The sequence below is a fragment of the Chelonus insularis genome, unplaced genomic scaffold (assembly GCF_013357705.1).
Source record: "Chelonus insularis isolate UGA/USDA-ARS -01 unplaced genomic scaffold, ASM1335770v1 contig_134_pilon, whole genome shotgun sequence".
Lineage (NCBI taxonomy): Eukaryota > Metazoa > Arthropoda > Insecta > Hymenoptera > Braconidae > Chelonus > Chelonus insularis.
This window is the reverse complement of record NW_023276375.1, coordinates 110,155-133,318: the sequence shown is the minus strand read 5'-3', so window position 1 is coordinate 133,318 and position 23,164 is coordinate 110,155. Positions and strand designations below refer to the sequence as shown.

The window sequence follows — 23,164 nt, the reverse complement described above, 5'->3', positions numbered from 1 at the left end:
TAATTATGTACATATTGAATAATGATAAGACGATATTTTACATTGTATATAAATTAGTTTAAATAATCTTGACTGAAATTAAAAAAAAATATAAATAAAAGAAATTTATTTCACTTCTTTATTAAAAAACATTATTCTTGGTATATTTTTTATTACTAAATGATAATTATTATTAGAATGAATTAAAATTTTAAAAAATTATAAATTAGGGAAATACAAATAAGAAATTAGATTTTATTCCATAACTATTATATTTAATTCTAATTTTTTGATTTCATGTATTTACAACATATATGTATTTATTTATTTATAAGTATATATTTTTTTATTCGGTCGAAAAAAATCTTAATTACAACTAACGACTCTGTAGCAATAACACACACTTAACTTATATTCATTGAATCTGAAGGATTTAATGCTAAAACCGGACTTCTTAATATACTTTTATTTAAAAAACTCAATTCTGCATCTTTGGATTCAATTTGTGATACAGGTGTCCATGATTGATCGCATTCTAATCGATAAGATCCTTTGAATATTTGAGGAGGACTATTTTCTCCCCATTCTTCGGGACTAAGCATGGAAAAATAATATTCTCCAGATTGTTTTTCGTACAAATGGTAAATATGACCGGGATGCTTAATAAAATTACAAGCAGCATGGTGTAATATGGCATTTTCTTTAGCTTCAAATAAGATTCTTTCAGTTTGCTTTTGCAAAAATCTTATATTTTCTGTAATTATCTGAAGTTTATTTATTGCGTTTGCTTTGACAAAAGTGTCAGCCTATAAACAATTCATTTTTGATCATTCAAATGATGTTATTACTTCTTAATAGTTGATTTAATCAATTTTAGAATTACCTTCTGTATTTCTGTTGCTAATGCAAGTAAATCTTCCGCAGGAGCCTTAGTTGGTGTCAAAGTGATCGGTGAAATTTCAATTGGATTTTTAGTTTCTAAAAGTTGTACTGAAAAGTCATAGTAAATAATGTATATAATAATTAATGAATATTATTTAAATAAACATGTATTTGCATGAAAATATTTACTTTTGTTTGGAACAGTACTATGCGAATTTGAAAAATCCATAGTATAAATCCTCTTCATAACAATAAACAAGATAAAAGTTGTTTGAAAAACCGCGTGGTTATCGTACCAAAATGAATTTTTATCTGAAGTAATTATGAGCTTTATTCATAAATATATAAATAATTAATTTGATGCTTTGCGAAAAACATTATTTCCATAATCAAGAAACACGTCCATTAAGTAGTATCTCGGGCGTCAAGCATAAATCACCACCATCACCGCCATTTTGCCCTTACGTCAAGCGAGGCTCTACTGTGTCAAGTTATAAGATGATTTTTGCAGGTTATGCTTCTTTAAATTAAAATACAGGGTGTCCTGTAACTTATAGCGAAGCCGGATATATGTTATGTAAAAAAATAAATAGAAACGATCTGATATGGAACCTTATATTCGCAAATCGATAGTTTTCGCGAACAAAATTATTATTAAGGCTGGGCTAAAGTCACGGAGGCGACTGATTCCTCCTACCCAAATACATAGGATCGTAGTTTTCTAATTTCTCCGCGAATTTAGGTTTTTACTTGGAAATTTTGGTCCCAAATTAAAGCTTGTTTTATGATGCAGTACGCTAGATAGCAATTTCGATTATCCAATTAATTTTTTTAATAAAAAAATTAAAAAGAAAATTGAATAATTATGAATTGATTTGCCGCGCTTCAATTCCAAAATGGCCGCTACAAGGTTATGAAAAGAAATCGTGAATTATTTATTTTCTATCTCATTTCAGCTCCTAAATGTTGTCTAGCGCACTTCTTGCAACATTTCTAAGCATAAAAAAAATTATTTCAGGTGGTAAAATTGGATAATTACGAAGAAATTAGAAAACTACGATTTGGGATGATTATCGTTAGACATTAATGAATGAATTCATTCAAAGAAGTCTAACAGATGCAGAACCAGAGAAGAGAGACCTATACTTTGTATGGTCTCTCTTCTCTGGCGGAACCATGATTACATTTGATCCCACTCATCCATATTGAAAAAATGCTCAATCCGTATCCAGAACTGATGGTGTCCTGCATTTTGGCGAGTAATTTGTGTATGTGTGTGTACGGGTATAGTTGTCCCGGAGAAAGAGTTTCCTTCGGGTTAATTCGGGTTAAATGAAAAGCGCATGCGCCGTACTATTTTACATATTACTACGCCGCGCGGTAAATACGAAACGCTGAATATTTTCACCGGTGCAACGTATTATGAACCAATGATTTTATTATGCAAATATTAATGAAAATAAAGGTTAATGATTAATAACTCCAATTGATCTATTTTAAATCATTTAATTTTATTTTTACATTATTTTAGGTAAAGCCAGCTTCTTACTTCTTAATTAACAAACATAACTTTGCTGTTGCATTGTTAAAGTAAAGTAAGGATTATTCTCATTTTTTTTCTTTTAAACTAACGCAAAAATTTGTTAGATTAACATAAACAGGCTACAGGTTCATTATCACGTATTAGAACAAATCCTCTTTTATAATTATTGCGCGTTTCTTGCAATATGGACATTAACAAGGCATGAGAGGATGTACAGATCTAATATGTGCTACAGCTAATTCTCGAAGGACAAATGATGTGATTGACAAACTCCACACCGGTATCTTGAAAAAGCACTTTGTTGGGTGCATACCTACATAAAAATAACAGTAATAATTTCAACTTAACAGGAAGTTTATAGAAAAAAGTCTAATAAATTAAAAAAAATAAATAAAATACCTTGTCACAAGTAGGACAAGTGAAAGATTGAGTATTATTCACGAAATATTCCCGCTTTATATCATTCGACCTTTCTTCTTCCATTAACAGTTCATCTTCATTCGGCTCTTCAACACTTGCATGAGCAAAGGCGACATCCTCATCATGCAGTTGATATGAGACATGAATATGAGAGAGCATTTTCCACAGCCATATTTCCTTGGACACAGTTGCAAATATTTCACAAGGCTTTCCTCACTTCTGCAAAAATAAAATAACTATTAAATAAAATGACTAGCGTTCTATTATTTATTGTAATTGAAAAAATTCATATTTACTTATAATAATAATTGCATGGCATCTGATTCAACTTCCTCCATTGAATATCCACTTCACTCAGTCCTTTATGATCAGTTTCTTTAGAGTTGATTTTATTATTATTATTATTATTATTATTATTATTATTATTACTATAATGGATTGATATTTAATCTGAAAATAATTCACGTAAATTAACCAATGTTTCAATGAAAGTGTTATACATTACCTTGACATTTTTCAATTAATGAACCAACGGTTACCAGACAAAACAGCTCTCATGTGTTTCCCTCAAAATAAAGACAATGAGGTGAAACAGCTACACAATATAAATCAGTTTGATAAGTCCATGGACGACCAGTCTGCATTTCAATGCACGTAAAGTCTTTTGTTGTTATACTTCGATTAAATTTAGTCAGGATAATCTGAAAATCGACAGACAGCTTTAATATACTATTCCAATATCAGCATTTCAGACAGATGTTATGTTTGAAAAAATACTTATCTTTTTTTTTTATTTCTCCGATCACGACAGGGTCCAAGGTTGCAGCAGAAGAAGGTAGTCGATCCAATGCCTGGAAATAAAACATTTTTGATTACACGGTACTTAATTATTATCTTTTGCATGCATGATACTTACTGATTAGTTTTCTCTCCTGTAGTGTTTTGTGTTCGAAGGGAAGTGTAACACATTGGATATTATTTCATCCAATATTTGTCCTCGAATGTTATACATATCCTTCGCTGAAAAATTGAGTGGCTCGCCTCTTGAAATGTGCTCAGCATAAGCACAGACAAACACTCCACAATCATACCCATTAAATTGCCTTGGAATACCCTGAAAAGAACAAATTGACAATATTATGGAACGAATGAAAACAATAGATTCGGAATTAGTTTTTTACTTACCTTGGCGTGATGTAGGGTCCATAAAGTTCGATCGAGGGGCTTCTTTTCCACGGCCAGGTGCTCTTCGCACAGGTAATCCAGCAAAGCCTGTTGAAAATAATTTGCACAGATGGTTATTTTTTGTCGCAATAAATATATACAATTTTAATCAACTACTTACTTGGAGGCATGGATCATTTTTTCCATACTGGCTATCATAATAAATGATCGATTGATCTTCAAAGTTTACCACCGCCAAACACCAATGAGCACCCAGATGAATTGGTACCATCATCATTCGCATGGAGAATATTCGAACCTGTTGAAGAGCACAATGCATACCATAAGAATCAATTTCTGCAAAGAATGTTAAATGAGGTGTATAGTTTAATAATGCCTACCTTTTTAGTCCATGATTTTACAGATGTGTATCCTCCACGTACCAGCTGTTGAAAGAAGAAGGTGTTGCAGGCGTAAATTGACGGTGCTCCCCTTTCTGCAATCATCTCGAAGTAGACATTGATGATCTGAAACAAGTTAATACATAGTGAATAGATATAATGTAAAGGTAGTAACACCCCCAGTAGACATAAAGCAGATTAAGAAGCAGACTGCTGTAAGTCTGATATAGTTCTGCTCTGTTCTGTCAAAACTGCGTCAGATTTACGACAGTCTGCTGCTTAATCTGCTCTCTGTCTACTAGAGAAAATTCATATCACTTACCTGATCATTCAGCCATGTTGGAGGGTACAATGTTTTTAAATCCCTCACATATATCGATATTTTTACCTTTGTTTTGATTAGTGTGTCATCCGGGCCCAAACAGTCCTAAAATTTTTATTAATAATATAAGCTTAGCGTTTGTTGTAATGCAATAAAAGTAAAATAATGACGAAGTACCTTATAATCATCTAGCAGCGATGTTACTTTTGGCTCAGAGTTATCCACAACATAGCTTACAGCCATATTAAGTTCCTCTTGAGAGATTTGGGGCAAAGGAGGCGAAAGTGATTGATCACTCTGAAACAAATATAAAATGAAAACGTTAATAAGCATTTTACTATAACTCGAAACTGCACTAAAATAAATCTTACCTTTTCTTGGTTGAAAGCCTCAAAAAGAGATCTTTTACATGAAGGGAGCCTTGGTAAGATTGACGATTGGCTATCAACTTTGGAGATTTCTTGACAAGGCACTTCCATCTCACGGAGCTCTGGCAAAAAATCTACTCCACTGACATTCAATAGGCCAATCTCTTCATCCGCTATGTCTTCCCATTCATCATCATCGTCATTTTCATCAGTGTCTACATCCATTGGTGTGATGCTTGTGTCATCGACTTCTTGTATGAGCTGAAAAAAGAAATTAGAGTAGTAAAAATAGGAAAAAGTCGGATACGACGAGATATAAATATACAAATATACATTTGGATTATCCAATTCACGAGCACAATCGTGTAAAATTTTCTCCTCCACCTTCTGACAGCATTTTCTCCAAATGCCGGCGTCGACCTGGTCCAGTGCCTCTTGCCAAATGTTCAACATGTTGGCCTCAGAAAAATCATTCCCTCGACCAACATGTTTGTCAAAATACCTTTTTGTTATCCCCCAAACCATCTCGATTGGGTTATAACAGCAATGGTATGGAGGCAGACGAAGTATTTTATGCTCAGTTTGGGCCACTATTTCGTCTATTTCATATTTTATATCCTCCTTATGAGCCTGGCACTTGTGAAGGAGATCCTTATTCTTCTCGTCGATCCTAAAAGAAATGCTGCGTTCTTCAAGCCACTTCATGAGTTGGGCTTTCGTCCAGTTCGATGAAGGTTGTGGATTTACCTGAAAGAATGATGATGGCGCTTATTAAGTAACTTATTGAGATGAATATACATAAATTAATTCATGTTAAAACTGTGATACATACCATTTTACTATGATAGGCAGCATTGTCCATGATAATTAGAGATGGTTTCTTCAGGTTGGGAAGAAGTTGCGTGGAAAACCATTTCTTAAATAAAGCTGCATCCATATCTCCATGATAATCGTCTCCATCTTTTGGTTTTTTCTTTGTGTTCAGCAGTAGTGAAGCACCTGAAATAAACCCATTTTCACCACCTGCGTGACAAACCAAATATCTACTCCCTGTTGCAGCACTCTTGATGGAACAGCTCCGGAAATCTCCAGACTGCCAATCGCGAGTTTTTCCGGTTCCTCTCTGAAATGTCCAAGTTTCATCTAAGAAGACGACGTCTCGTCTCTTGGAATCCAGCATGTTGTCCCTATATGCCTTCAGGAAATTTAATCTTTTTAAAAATGATATGTGGTTGTTCAACCACATAACGCTTGCCATCCCTTTTTTTGTAGGAAAATCCCTTATCATGCAGGATTTTCCGGAAAATCTCCTCTCCACCGTGAAATTCGATCTTCTTTTCTCTGATAGGAAGAAAAAGAACGAGAAAAGAAGAATAAACACAGGCAAAATTTTCCCCAAACAAAGCAAAGTAAAATGCCAGTTTATTTGCGTCCATGTAGTGGCCACACCATGCAAAATTATAATTTAAACAACCATAAAACAACATGCAAACTTACCTTATTATCTGCAATAACTCCTTTACTGTCACAGTCCTTCGCTGATTGTAAATGTCATAAATAACATGGTAAATGTCATCTTTTACCTTATCAGGAATACTCCGTTTTGGTGCAGGATGAGGTCGAACCTTCCCAGGAGTCTCAAATTGTTGCCCTGTGGCCCCAATCTCCACATATTTGGTCACACTAGGTAATGATATGTTCAAATATGTAGCAACTCTTTCTCTGAAAATAAAAAATATTATCTTTCATTACAATTCATTACCATTTATTTATGAAGATAATATTGAATATAAATACCTGACGTTTTCCAAAGGAACTAAAAGATCTCCAAGCTTTTTCTCCACTTCTAAGGCTTCGTGTAAATTACAAATCGCAGCTTGGAATTGCGAATTAAAGGATCTTCCTCTTTTATCGTTCGTATAAATTGACCATCTCTTCAGCTTCCTTGGTTTCTTGGGTGAATGTTGCTTCATTGTCATGGAAAAAAAAAATCCAATTAATAACGAACTTACAATAGATATAGATAGACAGAAACACAATCCAATAAATGAATATTAATATTAATATCAAAACCACAATGATATCACAATCACAAGCAACAAATTTTCACACACATGAACTCCAAAACCTTAACTATTTATAATTAAACTATTAAACTAATTATGCTATTTATGTAATCGTAGTGAAATTTGATGTTTATAACAATTAATTATAACGTATGAGTATTTTTGGTAATATTGTTCAATAATGAAGAGCTACGTTATCAATGTTATTCAAAACAATTGAAAGTAGAACCGCCAAAAGATCTTCATTTATATCTTAAGTCGGTAAAAACGGAACATTTCTTACCTATAAAAGTATTGTGCGCATGCGTCAAAGTTTTGGATGGACTACTTTTTTTTGCGGACTTGACTTCACGGAAACACCCGAAGAAAACTTTCTCCGGGACAACTATAATCATGTATGTGATGTAAATAGAGTGTGACACTTTACAATGCCCTACACTTTGATGACTATTGCAGCTAAAATAGATGAAAATGATGATACTTATTTACCATTAATTATTATAATACCTGAAAATAACTTAAAATACATATATTCATCCATTGTTATCATTTTTTTTACCCAGGTTTAAAAAATGCATGATTGGAAACTTTATTTAAAAAAATAATATATTTCAGTCGGTAATTGATCTTATGGTATAGAGAAAGCATTAATGAAGCCGAGTGTACACTCACAGGAGGTTTTAGCGGTACAAAAATATATAGCTTACTTGTTTTAAGTAAAAAATTGATCGGTAAAGAAGTATTGATGGAGATATAGATAATTTACTTGGAATGAGAAAACACAAATTTTGTGAATAAACAAAAAAGTATTTAATAAAAGTGCAGATTAAACAGCCCATTAGAAAACTAGAGTGGTAATAAATGTACCAAGGATATTAATATCAATTACATTAAAAACTTAGTCTGTAAAATCTAGAAACTTGATATGAGTACAATATACACTGATATTTGGTATAATTGACAACCTAAGATATCCAGGTATACTGTTTACCACATTTCGGTATATTGAAAAGAAATTTGTACTTTTCCTCATAGTATTCTGGCTGTAAATATACCAATGACTTGCATCTTGATTTTTTCTTGCTTGATGTCAATACAATCTTTACTTTTATAATAAAGAAGGTTTACTGTATCATTGTAAAAAATTTATTAATTTTGAATATAAAATTGACTTTTTATGAATATTAAATTTCCTTCTGTCGATAATGTAGCAATTCCATACCGTAAATATTATTTACTTATCTCAAGTAAAATATTAGGAAATTTTGGAATATTATAAATTTGATTACAGTAGACTATTTAATAATGTTATAAATAAATATTACTGACATAAAACATAATGTTTTCTATAAATGTAATTTATTTTTTTTTCATTAGAATAATTATTTTTACTTCTGTTAGGTATATTCTAAACTTTAATTATAGAGTTATACAATTTACTCGTTTCAAAAACATTGGCTCTCTACCAAAATATACTTTTTACTGAAAGTCAGTATACGAGTTACCCGCACGAAAAATAATCCTTTCTTCAGGTTTGAAACTGAATTACTTGCGTCAGGAATATATGTTAATTGAATAAAAAATATGTTTCACTCGTTTTAGATGCACTGATGTTTCACTAAGAGCATACTTTTTATTTAAATTTGACATGTAAATCACACATGCGATAAATTTTTTTTCTTAAAGTTACAAAAACTTCTACTTGTACCCAGAAGAATTGTTGGTATATGGAAAATGTGTTTTACTTGTTTCAACAAAACAATCTACTCAATAGAAACATAATGTTTAGTTGACTTCAGTACGTCGTAATACGAATATCTTTTCAGTATACTGGTTACCTGTATGAAGAGTGCTTTTCACTTGTTTTATACATATTACATTCTTCATTTCCCTGCCCGCCTTATTCCTATCCTTCACAGTCCCTGCTACATACTATCCAGACACTCTCCGTGTTGAAAGATTAAATTCTATTTACCGGGTATTGAAATCCTCCTGTCCAGATTTGGCCGATGCGACGTTTTTTCCTTGGGTCAGCTCGCATTCTCTTGTGAACCCATTTGCCGCTTTCTCTTCCGTCATCCGTTATTCTTTCATGAGGACTTGAGTAGGGACGCTGAGGCTCATTACTCTTGAGTAGTGGTGCTACACAGCAGACGGCGGTGCAATTTACTGTATCATCTTCCTTGTCCTCTCAGTCATCCTTCTCCTTTCTTTGAATACTCCTTTTTTTTTCACCCTCGATAGCTTGCCTAGACGCTACAGCGGACGCCCTTTTTCTTTGTCCCGCGTCCGACGTCTCGGGTAGTCGGATTTTCTCGCCTCCCCCTTCGCCAGTGAAATATTTTGACACTCGTTGCCCCACGTCTTGCCTTTTTTCGCTCCCCCTACTGTTCCCTCTTTGCCGCCGAGATGTTTCCTTGTATGACGCATGCTACGCAGCCTGGGCCCGGACCTGTGGTACGTACACTGACCCTTATGTGTTTTAACAAATCATCCGCGAAGTCCTGTTCCAAAGCTACTGGCTTTTCCATTGTGGTGTCAGCTCATCATTGTATTTTTTCCCATTATTCCTTTTTTTTTGGTGTAGGTAGTCATATTGTTGTCTTCGTGGGACCTTATAGCTGCAGATGGCGAAGAAGAGACCTCGTATCATTTACGCACGTCATCCTCTCATTAGGCATGTCCCTCGGACGTCCGCACCACGCCACCCATATCGGCTACTACCTGGGCCCACCCGTCCCTGCTACCCGGCTCAGGCATTCGTGAGGCTCCTACCCCCCCCGTCAAACCTCCACCATGTATGGCACCTGCTGTTATTTCTCTGGCGGTAAACTCATTCCCCTCCTTCGCTCTCCGTACACCCCTATTCGTCGCTCTTCCGCGCATACCAAGCGTCCTCTATGCTTTTTTTTTAGACAGATGAAGTAACATTCATTTTCTTTGTTTTTTTGTGCATTGAAATGTTTATTTTTTATTCTCTGTCGTTCTCCATCCCCATTAGGTCCGCTTCCATCCCTTCCCCTTACCTAACGTTATCCCATTTCCCTCAGCCGCTCCTCGTGCTACCATTTCACGTCTATATCATCTTCTGGTTTGATACCACGGGCCCGTTTTGTGTTTCTTCCCCCGTATCCTTGAGCCGGCCCTCGCTTCTCAGCTCGCCCCGTTGTCCCCTTCCTCTCCGTCCCTACTGCGCTATCTTCCTCATACTCATTCCTACCCTATTGTTGCTCCGGACGTCCCATCTTCCTCAGTAAGTTGATCAATATTATAAAATGAGAAATATAGAAATGAAAGTCTAATAATGTGATTCTTTCTTAAGAATTAACACTTGATAGAACTACAGATGTTTCATATTAATTGACAATAGAAATGAATCGTTCTATTAAAGTATATAATAATAACCAATCTTTTAGAAACGTATTTTATAAGTTTCATTTTTAAAAATAATGTGAAAAAAATTCATAAGGGGTTTAAATTATTTGCATAGAAAAGACGTACAAAAATTACATTTAGCTAGTAGATTATTTTTGAAATTTATACACTCAACCTTGCAGAGTAATTTTTCTAATTCGCTGATATTCCTTCCTTGCCATGTATTACGATTATTACTAATTAAAGTATCACTTGAAATATTATCTTCCGTAGTAAGCATAGCATGAAAATACACCTGTTAAAAAGAAATCATTAATAAGGCTTTAGAATGAACCAAAAAATATGATGGGATGAGTTTTGATATTTCAGTTGATTCTCTTTAATCTGATTAAATTTGATTCAAAGTTTTCAATTGGATTCTGTGATTTAAATTAGAATGTTTAACCAAAATAAGAATTCATTTTAATAGTTAATAGCTTTTGGTATAACGTTGATTATGACCCTATTATAATGAAATAAATTGTTATTAATCTTGATAACTACAAGTAATCTCATAGGTTTATTTTTATAAATTATTTATTCAATGCGACAATAAACTATACTTTTATACACTAAGAATTGTATTTTTGCCACAAATAAATAAAAAGTATTCTCATGATTATTGAGCTGATGATTAGTTAACTTTTTGTATTATAAATATTAATTAATATTATACAATTTAGATAATTTAACAATAATTTTTAGCATCAACCAACTTATATATAATCTATTATTAATAACTAAAATAATTTACTTTTTATTCGAAAATGAAATAAAGAAAACTGTCCCGTGTTATCAAAAATAATATTAATATACTTAAATTTATCACTATTATCGTATTATGTAAATGGGAAAAGTAATTTTAAGTTATTTAAGATTACAATTTTTATGTAGAAAGAAAGTATAATAAAAAATAAAAATTTCAATGCAGAATAATTGTAATGTAATATTTATAAAAAAAAATGTAATATAGTAAGATTTTTATGAGCTTAATATATACTAATAGTTTGTACTTATATCTAATGATTGTAATTATTTACATCATATAAATAACATCATGTCCATACATTGGATTGTTGAATTGTGGTGTATATATGTATACTAATAATCATTATATTTTAGCATTTTACTTTTTTGCCATTTATATAATTATTGTTGTCTTTTTGATGAATTCATATTTACATTCCTAATGAGATTAGACTTTATTAAATAACTATTTATCTTATTAGAAATATGAATCTATAATTTAACAATAAGACAACAATAATTACATAAATAACAAAAAAGTAAAATGTTAAAATACAATGATTAGCATACACCACAATTTAAAATCCATTATATATTGGAACAGTACTCAGCGTATTATTTTTTAAAAAACATAATTTTCAGTTTAAGTACAACATGTACTTGACAAGTATTATTAGCATTCTTAATACAATTAAACAATATTCTTCAAATAGGTAACAAGAGTGGTGGAGTAAAAAAGGCAATACTTTTTCAACGAGTAAAATATGTATTCTATAAGTGTTAGTATTATAATAATCCTAAAAAGATAATATACTCTGTACAAATAAAAATTTATACTTTGAGCGAATATTCAATAAAGACTGTTTAAAAAAATATATTATTAAAAAAAGTATAAGATGACTATATTACAAGTAAGAGATACATAAATTTCAACGAAGTTATATTTTTAGCACCAATAATAAATATAATAGAAAATAGTAATAATAAAGTCATTAATGAAAGAAAATTATACTTAATATAAATAGTAAAATGTTTTCACAAGATAATTCTATATACCCAATTAAAAAAAATATATAAGTCAAAAATATGTACATTATTATTTCAATACAAGTAAATAGTAAATTAATATTTCAACAATGATATTCTTTATATTATTTATCATTGTACTTGAATTAAGTAATATAATTGATGTCATGAAATTAATAATATTATAAAAACAAGTGAAAAGCACTCTTCATACAGGTAACCAGTATACTGAAAAGATATTCGTATTACGACGTACTGAAGTCAACTAAACATTATGTTTCTATTGAGTAGATTGTTTTGTTGAAACAAGTAAAACACATTTTCCATATACCAACAATTCTTCTGGGTACAAGTAGAAGTTTTTGTAACTTTAAGAAAAAAAATTTATCGCATGTGTGATTTACATGTCAAATTTAAATAAAAAGTATGCTCTTAGTGAAACATCAGTGCATCTAAAACGAGTGAAACATATTTTTTATTCAATTAACATATATTCCTGACGCAAGTAATTCAGTTTCAAACCTGAAGAAAGGATTATTTTTCGTGCGGGTAACTCGTATACTGACTTTCAGTAAAAAGTATATTTTGGTAGAGAGCCAATGTTTTTGAAACGAGTAAATTGTATAACTCTATAATTAAAGTTTAGAATATACCTAACAGAAGTAAAAATAATTATTCTAATGAAAAAAAAATAAATTACATTTATAGAAAACATTATGTTTTATGTCAGTAATATTTATTTATAACATTATTAAATAGTCTACTGTAATCAAATTTATAATATTCCAAAATTTCCTAATATTTTACTTGAGATAAGTAAATAATATTTACGGTATGGAATTGCTACATTATCGACAGAAGGAAATTTAATATTCATAAAAAGTCAATTTTATATTCAAAATTAATAAATTTTCTATAAAAAACAGCGTAAAAAGTGTTTTCAAGACAGGTAGTTTTTGTATTTTCTATGAGCAAAAAGTACATATGCTTTTAAGTAATCTTCTTTTTTCAAGAAGTAATAAATTTATTCTAAATGAATAATTAATGTACGTGGTACAAGTAAATAATGTAAGTATATTTAGTAAATGATGATTTTTATGTGAGTAAGTGATTCATTAGCATTGAGCAGCAAAAACTTTAGCTATAAACATTTTTTGACTGAAATTTTGTAGTTGGATTAGTATAACAAAATACCAAGTCTACTTCAATTTTCAAAATTTTTTAGTGACAAATGAGTATATGTTTGTACAGCCTTCTTGTAGAAAGAATACTTGTACTTAACAATAATTATACTTGATTTGAGTATACTTTGTATCCGTTGTTAGCATACATTGTAGGTATCACGTTTTTTTTTTCAGTGTACAGTACCGGACATGAATGCTGTTTAATTTTTTGAAGGATATACGTGCGATTTCCCTATACCCTCCTATAGAAAATCACACAGCATTTATGTCCAGCACTGTAGTAGGCTAGACTCCTTAGTTTATTTTACTGTAAATAACATGTGTTAACAGGGCTCCATGCCGCTTTCACAATATTAGTAGAGGTTATATAGTTCTTTTATTGTGAAAAATTTACTATTTTTAACAATAAAATTAGTTAAATTATCTACAAATAACAATAAAAAAATTTTAAAACACAGGTAAATATAATTTTCATTTATTTTTATATTTGATTTCATATAAAAAAAAATTTATTTACATTTTAGATATAATCAATACGTAAGCACTTTTTTAAATTTGTTATTACTTTATAAAATTCAAGTACATGCAATTTTTTTATTACTGAAAACTGTTGAACGATAATAATTATACTGGAATTCATTAATAAAGCAATTAATAGCTAATAATCTAATGACAATTGTGCATGTTTCATTTACATTCAATTAAAAAATTGTTTCTGAGAGATCTTATAGTTTCTACATCAAGTTTTATAACTATCAATCTTTTACAAAAAATTATAATAAAATTAGTAAAGTAATTAACTTGATCTATTCGAATTTGTGAATAAATTATTTTTCCACTAATCTCATTTTCACATAATTTCTCACATGATTGACTTAATTTTTCCATGCATATCTGAGATAAAATCTATAATCTATTGCAATGAATTACTTTGTTACAGAAAGGGAAATAATAAACAATGAAGCGTAAAGAAAATGTAACGATACCAAGCGGAGATGAAGAGATTTCGGAGAAGAAATTTAAATCTGAAGTATTGAGTAAAAACTCGATAAATAATCAGCCCAATAAAAAAAAATTTGAAAAACCTCTTAATTTTGATAAAAAATCAAAAGGGTTCCATACAAAAAATTATTCTCATACTCCACAAAATCTAACAAAGCCAAATTGGCGAGAAGTTAAAGAAGAAAGAAAGAAATTAAAAATATATCGCAAATCTAAAAAATTAAATGACATATTCGAGATAGCCGTTGAAGCTAAAAAAATAAGTGAAACAATGAGAAAAAAAACATGTGATGAAAAAGAACGAAAAGAATTAACCATTAAGTTACATCAATTATTACAAGGAAATTATCCAAAGTTCGTTTTTATGCACGATCTCTCTCGAGTTGTTCAATGGCTCCTAAAATTTTGTGACCCGGAAATAAGGCAATCTATTGCAAATGAATTGAAACCATCATTATTTGATATGATGCAATCAAAATATGCCAGGCATTGTATAAAAATGTTTTTAGAGTATGGCTCACAAGATGTCAAAAGCGCAATCATTTCTGTCTGTTATGGTCACGTAGTAAAATTAATTACACATATTGTTGCTTCTCCAATCATTGATACCATTTATAGCCATCATACATCGAATGAAGAAAAACTTTATTTCCAGCAAGAATTTTTCGGAGACATGTACAAAAATTCTAAAGATAAAAATATTAAATCATTAACAGACTTATTACAACAAGTACCAGATATGAAAACAGCTATATTATCAGCCATAAAAATAAACTTGATAAAAGTTTTAAGTAAAGATCTAGTATCATCACCTCTGATTCAAACTCTCTTAGCAGAGTATTTATCTGTATGCTCATCAGAAGATCGCAGTGAGATGATAATAATGTTAAGAAATTCAGTTTTGAGTTTATCAAAAACCAAAGAAGGCACAAAAGTAGCTATGACTTGTGTATGGCATGGAACTGCGAAAGATCGAAAAATGTTACTTAAATCAATAAAGGATCATATCAAAGATCTAGCTACATCTGAATACGGATATTTAATACTTCTATCTATATTTGATTCGATTGATGATACTGTGCTTGTCAAAAAAATATTGATTCCAGAATTTCTAGAAAATTTGAAAGAAATTATGGTTAATGAGTACGGTAAAAAAGTTATTTTATACTTAGTTGCAAGAAGAGATACACATCACTTTCATCCAAGTCTAATTGCCCAACTTCAAGAAGGTGATGGAAACGCAATTAGTAAAAAAGCTGCAGATATTCGAGAAAAAGAACTTCTCGAAGGCGTTATTGAACCTTTTTTAGAATCGATATCTACTCACACGAGTGAATGGCTTGCAAATAATTCTATTGCAATGGTTACTCTAGCTATTTTAAAAGTTGGATTTGATAATAAATTACAACAAGCTTTTGAAGCCATTGCCGACTTTCTTGTCAATCCTGATTCTACATCTAACGATAAAGGTAAAATCTTTAAAGCATTAGAACATCCTGGTCTCCATATGGTACTAAAAAAACTCATCATTTCGGATAAGAATCGTATTGAAAAGAATAATATAACTTTTGGGGAAATATTAGTTAATAAACTGGATAGCTCAATTTTAAAAAATTGGTTTGAATTTAATAGAGCTTGTTTTTTACTAATTTTATTAATCGAAAATGAAAAGACAGAAGTAATTGATACTCTTATATCAAAATTACAAACTGTTGATAAAATATTGAAAACTAAGACATTTTCTGCTGCTTCAATTTTACTAGGAAAAATAAATAAATTAAAATAAAGTTTTGGTTAAAACTACATCATATTATTTAATTTCATATTTTTTTAATAATAATTCACTAATGTGATTATATTGTAAACATACATAACTTTTGAATAAATCAATATTAAGTTTAATTAACAAACTCATTAAATATTTTTTTTCTTAGTATTAATAAATAAAATCAAATTTCCATTGACATGAATAGGTGAATCTACAAATAATCTAAAAATCTGAATCAACTTGATAATTAAGTGATTGACACAAAAAATATCAGATAAGTAGTGTTAAGATGGTGATTAACAAATAATTAAACAATAAATTATAAAAATGTAATTCACGATTGAATTTTTAGTATGGCTTTGATGTCAATTACTCGGCTACGAATTTCTGGTTGATTATCCTGAGTTAATTCTGGTAATAATTGATGGAATACATTTTTTAATGACTCAATTTCTTGTATATTTTCACTTTCAATTAAATTTTTGGCTAAAACTAATCCAATATTTAATGCTTCTTTTCGAATTTTAGTATATTTAGGAATATTTACAGCCATCGTTAATATTTGATAAAGCGTTTTACAAATTTGATTTAATTTCTCCTTATCTTCTTCAGTTAATTCCACATATTTTAACTGCAAAATTATGAGTTTTTCTACATAATATTTCAATGTCGTCATTATAGCAGATTGTATAGTCCTCGTGCTATTCGGTAATATTTTGCAACAATGTTCAACAATTTCTAAACAATATTTATCTTGTGTATCTTTGTTGGATGGAGAAGAAGGCCATGCTTTACCTAAAGCATCATAAACTGTTTCTTGTAATTTTATTTTATTTTCTCGAATACTTGCAACTTCTTCTGCTGATGGATTATCATCATCACTGTCACTGTCATTTTTGTTATTACTATCATCATTATTACCACTTTTTTTTGACATCTTAATTAAAATTTCTTGGGCTATTTCATATATTTGTGTAAATCGATCAATCTTAAATCCATGTAAAACATCAGCAAATGCTTTTAAAGCATGTCTTCGATACTCAATATTATTTTTTTTGCTTTCTTTATACAATGCATCAAGAATCATAGCAGTTAAACCATTGTCAACCATAACCAGAGCATCATTGTTATTACAAGCTAGAGCAGCTAGTGCATTAACAAGATATTCCTTACCATTCCAAATTTTTCCTTGTAATTGAGTAATCAAGATATTCAATAAAATAACTCGAGAGTTCTCATCCATTGGTGATCTTATCTTCTGAGCAATAGTAGAAATTGCGTTAGCTGCTTGTGCTTTTATCGTCCATGAAGGTGATTCAAGAGCAAGACGTAATTTTTCTGTAATAATAACTAAATTCTGTTTAATTGCTGATTCAGTATCATGAACTACTTCGGTCCAGAGTTCAGTCCATAATTCAATTGTATTTTTGTTTTCTGGTGTTTTAATTGTATGCATTGCAAAAAATATCAATGGTATTACAATATCCAAAAAATTATTAATAACATCATGATTATGATTGCTTATAGATTGTAGAGTTTGACCAATAGCAATACTTATGAAGTCGTCTTCTTTTTCCATATACCAATTGTTTAATGTATTAAACAATTTTTCAAGATTTGAATCTTTAGCTGATCCCACAATATGACCAATTGTATTAGCACTTGTCTTTCTAATCGTTCCATTTCTATCAAGTAAACCATTCATCAAGGCATTTAAAATTTTACCAGCATACGGTTGTAATTCTTGCTTGTGTTGGGAACTAAGTAAAACTAAGAAATATGAAATAGATACCTTAGATCCCAGACCAATACTTGATTTAAGTAATTCAATTATCTTCGGCATCATTTCTTTTAAAATCGATGCATCAATATACTGCGTACATTTTTTCATAGTGTCTGTAGCGTAGTGATTTTTAGCAACATTCATCCTCATATTATCAACTACTTCTTGAGCCTCTTGTCCTCCGTATTTGGTACTTAAATAAGTTAACTCTGTATTTTCTACATCTGTAGCCGTTAATAGCGCTGGAATAAGATTAACTAATGATGGTTTCAATAAAATTCCAGCACTTGATACCAATTGTGCTACTGTTTGTAATGAAAGTTGTCTTACATTATTAACTGTATGTAGAATGCCTACATCTAATAAAACAGGTAAAATGGCTTGTAAAACTTTTTCCCCGGATTTACCACGTTGAATATCACATTGTGAAACACATACTTTGCTAAACAACTTTGCAGTATTTATCGCAGTATTGCTTGTTTCTTCATGAATATCATCCATTACTCGGAATAATTGGTTCCACAGCTCTGGAGCACGTTTTTCATAATCAATTGCTGCACTAGATTTTAATAAATTTCCTAATGCATTACAACAACTAATTCTTACACGCCAATGACTGTGGACCAAATTAGATGTAAGATCATCAAGTATTTCATTATGATATTGCTCTAGTACTTTTTGTGTTGATGGAACAATCGCATGCCAAATACTTGCCATACTTTGTTGGATTTTAGGAGTTGGATCAAATTGATATCTATATAGCTTAGGTATTATTCTTGGTAGGTGCTTATTCAATTCATCTTTGGCAATTGATGCTATAGCTGAAAATCCATAAGCTGCACCTTTTTTCGATGTCCAGACAGCATTGTGATTAGCAAGATGTAAAAATTTATAAATTAAATCTGGTTTATTTAAATCTGATGCTAGCGAACAAATTTCTTTGTAAGTTGTTATATTACCACCACTTGGTGCTTTACCTAATTGTCCTTCTTCGAATAATTTAGTATCTGGAGTCACTTGTTGAACACTTCTACGACCATCTGACAGTTGATTAAGTAAATTTGATATTAATATATCACGATTATTTTCATCACTACTATCATACACCAAACATATACCTTTAGACGCTACATCTTGAACTAATTCATTATTTTCTGCTAAAAAGTCCATAAAAACACTTTGAATTTGGATTAGTCGTTCTACTACCTGTTTACGATTTGCGTTATGACGTAAAATTGCTATTAACCAAATACAAATGGCCTGTCTTGAATTGGGATGAGGATCAATTGCAAGTTTTAATAATCGATCAAGTAAAAATACTAAGAGATTATCACTTTCTTGTGAGAAATTTTGTTCATATTCATCAGGCAACGTTTTCCAAATGTCTCGAGCTTCTTTAGCTCCTGATTTTTGTATACAAAGTACTAAAGTCTCAGCAATGGTAAAATGCATCACAGAATTTTTAGTTTCTTTAGCGAAATCAATAAATTTTTCTACAATATATTTTGTATGTGCAAATGACTCTTGAATGCATAAAAATCCCAATGATTGCACGGCAATTTCTTTTATCTTATGATTTAATCTAGGATTATTCAAAATTTCAAAAAAATATTCAACTATTTGTTTCGTGCTCAATCCTTCATCCGTAGTTTCTGCTGGTAATGGCAAAGGAAAAACCTTACCAATAATACCAATACCTTGCACCACTGCTTCAGATAAAAGAATCGTATTGCTTTTTAAGAAATTACACATTGTCTTTATTGTTTCACTATAAATTGGCCAACTAAGAAGCATATCAGGATTTTCAGTATGTCTCAATTCAAATAATTTACGTTCCATCATGTATGAAAGTGCAAGTACAGCACCATGTTGTGTTTCAACATCTCGATTATTCGTTAAATTAATTAACTCACCAACTTGCAATTCAAATTCTTTCAAATCAAAATTATAAGTCGTAATTATTGCATGAATTTTTGCTGCTAATTCTCGGACATCAGCTTTTTTAGAACCAAGTAGCGTTCTAATCCAGGGTAAATCTTTAACAAAACGATTAGTCATTGGAGGTGGTATTGTGCCAACAAGTTCTAACAATGCTGTAAGAGGAATTACATCTGATGTCACATAAGCAGGTAATGTAACGAGTTCCAAATAATAATCTAGATATTCTGGATGCTGTTCAAGTAATTCTTTCCAATATCTAGTAATCATAGGAGTATATTCACAAGGATGATTTTCAATTAGGCCTTCATGTAATGGTAATTTTGCGCTTTTAGCCAGACACAGCCGTAGATAGTTAATTATTTCGTTCAAAGTGGCTATATTATATGGTAAAGTATGATTACCAATATTAACACATGTTTTAGCTGAGCTCAATCTCTTTTGAGCTTTTTCATTGAGATAAACAATTATTTCTGGGAAATCGGGGAAAAAATGTGCTTTGATGTCAGATTTATTACGTTCATTTCTATAAGCTGTTCCATACAATGCTTTAATAGCTTCTGATGAAACTTCATTTTTCTCATCACCACAAGATACAAGTAATAAATATCGTGATGGTATATGATTAGGTGGAAATATTGTTGCTACATAATGAACAGCAGTTGATCTCACACTTGGTTCTGCTTTTAATTTAATACAAATAGAAAGAAGTTCAATCATACTATTAATTGATACTTCGTCATCTGGATTTAATACCAATGCTGATGATAAAGTAACTAATGTTTCACGTATTATTCTTTTCGTCTCACCATCAGCATCTGCTAAAGCTTTAAAGAAATGTCCAATAAAACGAAAATCATTTTTTACTAAATCTGGAATACGACTTCCCAGTTGACCAACTATTATATAAGCTTTTATTTTATACTCAGGTTCACCATCCTTAATGAATTTTATCATTCCGTTATGAATGATCATAGCTACACGAGATAATGATTCGAGATTGCATTGCATGACCATTTTAAGAGTAAAGTCTAGAGCAAGAGATTTAAGTTTTTTGTTCGTATTGGTTCCATAGAGTGTATCAAAAATTAATGCTACACATGCTGATATAATAAATCCAGCGCCTGTAACACGACATAAGTAATGAAGAAGCTTCAAACGAATTCGTGTATTTGCTGATTGCCTTTTATGTTCTGGTTTAATGTTTTTGCTTGATTTTAAATTAGTATTTCCTAAATATAGTGTGTAAAGTGGAACAGCTAATTCCATTGATGACCAATCTAGACTGGTGACTACTTTTTTCAATTCTGCATCAGCTAAGTTAGCAACACTAAAACGAGTATCTGCTGCGGCTACGATTAGATGTACTAATATATCAGATTCTGGAAAGAAACCTCCAGATACGAATTTTACAATACCTAGTTTTATTTTTTCTAATTGCTCAGCAGTTGGAGGATTGTCACCAATAACTTTTTTAAATGAGTACTCGCTAAGACCAGGAGGAACTGGATATTGAGACCAGTCGATAGATTGTCCCGGTTCTCGATCATTCACTTGGCCTATTGAGCCGTAAGGTAATAGTAACATGTCCAACATAAAATTCAGTAGTTGTTTTGTTACGTAAGGTTTATCTTGGAGACCCAAAAGGGCAGCACGTTTTTCAGGATTCGATGGAATGTCTATGTAACCCAGGGCAGGCATTATCATTAGTAGTAGGCTAAAACATAAAATTTAATTATTAGAAATAAAATAATGAAATAGTTGTAAGACAACGTAAATTATATTCATTATATTCATTGTGAATAAAATTTGGAAAAGCCTACAGAAAAATCTTTAGACCATGGCCTTCAATGAAATGAAGTGAGATAAAGTTTATTACTGACTAATTGAAAATGACTTAACTTTTTTGGAATATAATATTTCAAATTTTTATTTCGATGGGATATTCATCTAAATTTTTGTCATTTGTTATTATTTATAATTACTGACAAAAGTTTTCTCTCGTTTCTATCCATAAATATTTATATATTAATACTTAAAATACCTTAAATTTCTTTCAATATTGTTAAAAAATTGTTTAAATAAATTATTTATATTTCTCATAAAATATAAAATGAAAGATTTTGTAACTTATTTGTTACTCATGTTATAATGTCTAATGTATATGCCTGCATATAGTTAACTCATTAACGAAAAATGATTAACAAATTTATTAGTTTATTGCCAGTTAAAGAATAATAAAGCTCATTTCACCTGTCTTGATGAGACAAAGGTTTCCCTTCTATGGCATTCAATACAATAGATAGTAATTCAGCTTGTTTTTTCATCTCCATTCGTGGATAACCCAACTTGATGTATATTATAGTGAAATTCTACAAAAATATATAATATTTTATCCAGAGAATAAATTCAATTAATTTAAAAATTTATAATAAATAATTATAATGATGCATAATATTTATTTACGTACAATAACGAATGAACTAGCTGCTGGATCTTGATATTGAAGCAACAAAGCTTCAACAGGAAGCTGAACTTTGGGACGGCTTTTAACTCTTTTATTTATATGTACTAATAAACCCATAACTTTTTTTCTTACACCCTCTTGAGGGCTCGACAGCTTTAATAACACTGGTGGTAAAAATTTGCATACTGATGCTTGGAGTTGTTCATCGGTATCGGCATTTCCAAGACATAGAAATACTCTTTCCAATAGCACTGTAATAATATTAATTACAATTTAGTTTTGAATTCACGTAAGTTGCTAAATATGCGAAAAAGTGACGAGTGAATTAAATTTTTTTTCTATATCTGTAATTATACTTATAATGATCCATGTATTAGTACATGAAATAATTTTTTCAACTTGATTCAAAGAATGTCGTGAAATAAATAAATAAATATAAATTAAATTTTAAATAAATGGAATTATTTACAGAACATACTTACTCAGCTCATCTGTGGCTGCTGCCATTTTGAAACTAAATGTATAATAACGAATGAGTGAGCAATAGGAAGTACCTAATAGAAAGAGTGTTTTGTATATACAATTACTATACGTTAGTTTATAAATAAATTTTGTTAATATAAACAATAATATTAAAAAAAAAATTTCTTAACGATATTTAACAGAATTTTTAATTCTAGAAACAAATAA

The 23,164-nt window shown here is 30.5% G+C and overlaps 4 protein-coding genes and 1 long non-coding RNA gene across 5 annotated transcripts; 1 reads left to right on the top strand and 4 right to left on the bottom strand.

Annotated features, from left to right (window-relative positions):
• Positions 1-245: 245 nt before the first annotated feature.
• LOC118074273 (uncharacterized protein C1orf50 homolog) lies at positions 246-1,546 on the bottom strand. The gene is made up of 3 exons (XM_035095367.1): positions 1,051-1,546; positions 863-969; positions 246-785 (listed from the first exon to the last, which is right to left on the bottom strand). Exons 1-3 carry the CDS (start codon positions 1,106-1,108, stop codon positions 384-386), a joined length of 567 nt encoding a protein of 188 aa, XP_034951258.1. The 5' UTR covers positions 1,109-1,546; the 3' UTR covers positions 246-383.
• A 989-nt stretch (positions 1,547-2,535) lies between these two features.
• On the bottom strand, positions 2,536-3,224 carry LOC118074277 (uncharacterized). The gene is made up of 3 exons (XR_004691203.1): positions 3,121-3,224; positions 2,804-3,043; positions 2,536-2,717 (listed from the first exon to the last, which is right to left on the bottom strand). It is a non-coding gene; the product is annotated as an uncharacterized lncRNA (long non-coding RNA).
• Positions 3,225-3,337: 113 nt separating this feature from the next.
• On the bottom strand, positions 3,338-7,540 carry LOC118074267 (ubiquitin-like-specific protease ESD4). Its single transcript, XM_035095361.1, has 13 exons — positions 7,429-7,540; positions 6,877-7,046; positions 6,577-6,801; positions 5,912-6,420; positions 5,413-5,826; positions 5,083-5,340; positions 4,889-5,008; positions 4,712-4,816; positions 4,390-4,515; positions 4,170-4,307; positions 4,010-4,096; positions 3,741-3,938; positions 3,338-3,675 (listed from the first exon to the last, which is right to left on the bottom strand). The coding sequence occupies exons 4-12, from the start codon at positions 6,365-6,367 to the stop codon at positions 3,744-3,746; spliced, it is 1,899 nt and encodes a 632-aa protein (XP_034951252.1). The 5' UTR covers positions 6,368-6,420; positions 6,577-6,801; positions 6,877-7,046; positions 7,429-7,540; the 3' UTR covers positions 3,338-3,675; positions 3,741-3,743.
• A 5,903-nt stretch (positions 7,541-13,443) lies between these two features.
• Positions 13,444-16,319, top strand: peng (Pumilio and CPL domain-containing protein penguin). Its single transcript, XM_035095388.1, has 2 exons — positions 13,444-13,974; positions 14,457-16,319. The coding sequence occupies exon 2, from the start codon at positions 14,475-14,477 to the stop codon at positions 16,302-16,304; it is 1,830 nt and encodes a 609-aa protein (XP_034951279.1). The 5' UTR covers positions 13,444-13,974; positions 14,457-14,474; the 3' UTR covers positions 16,305-16,319.
• Positions 16,320-16,451: 132 nt separating this feature from the next.
• LOC118074285 (proteasome adapter and scaffold protein ECM29) lies at positions 16,452-23,106 on the bottom strand. Its single transcript, XM_035095387.1, has 4 exons — positions 22,957-23,106; positions 22,478-22,725; positions 22,261-22,379; positions 16,452-21,724 (listed from the first exon to the last, which is right to left on the bottom strand). Exons 1-4 carry the CDS (start codon positions 22,979-22,981, stop codon positions 16,621-16,623), a joined length of 5,496 nt encoding a protein of 1,831 aa, XP_034951278.1. The 5' UTR covers positions 22,982-23,106; the 3' UTR covers positions 16,452-16,620.
• Positions 23,107-23,164: the final 58 nt, after the last annotated feature.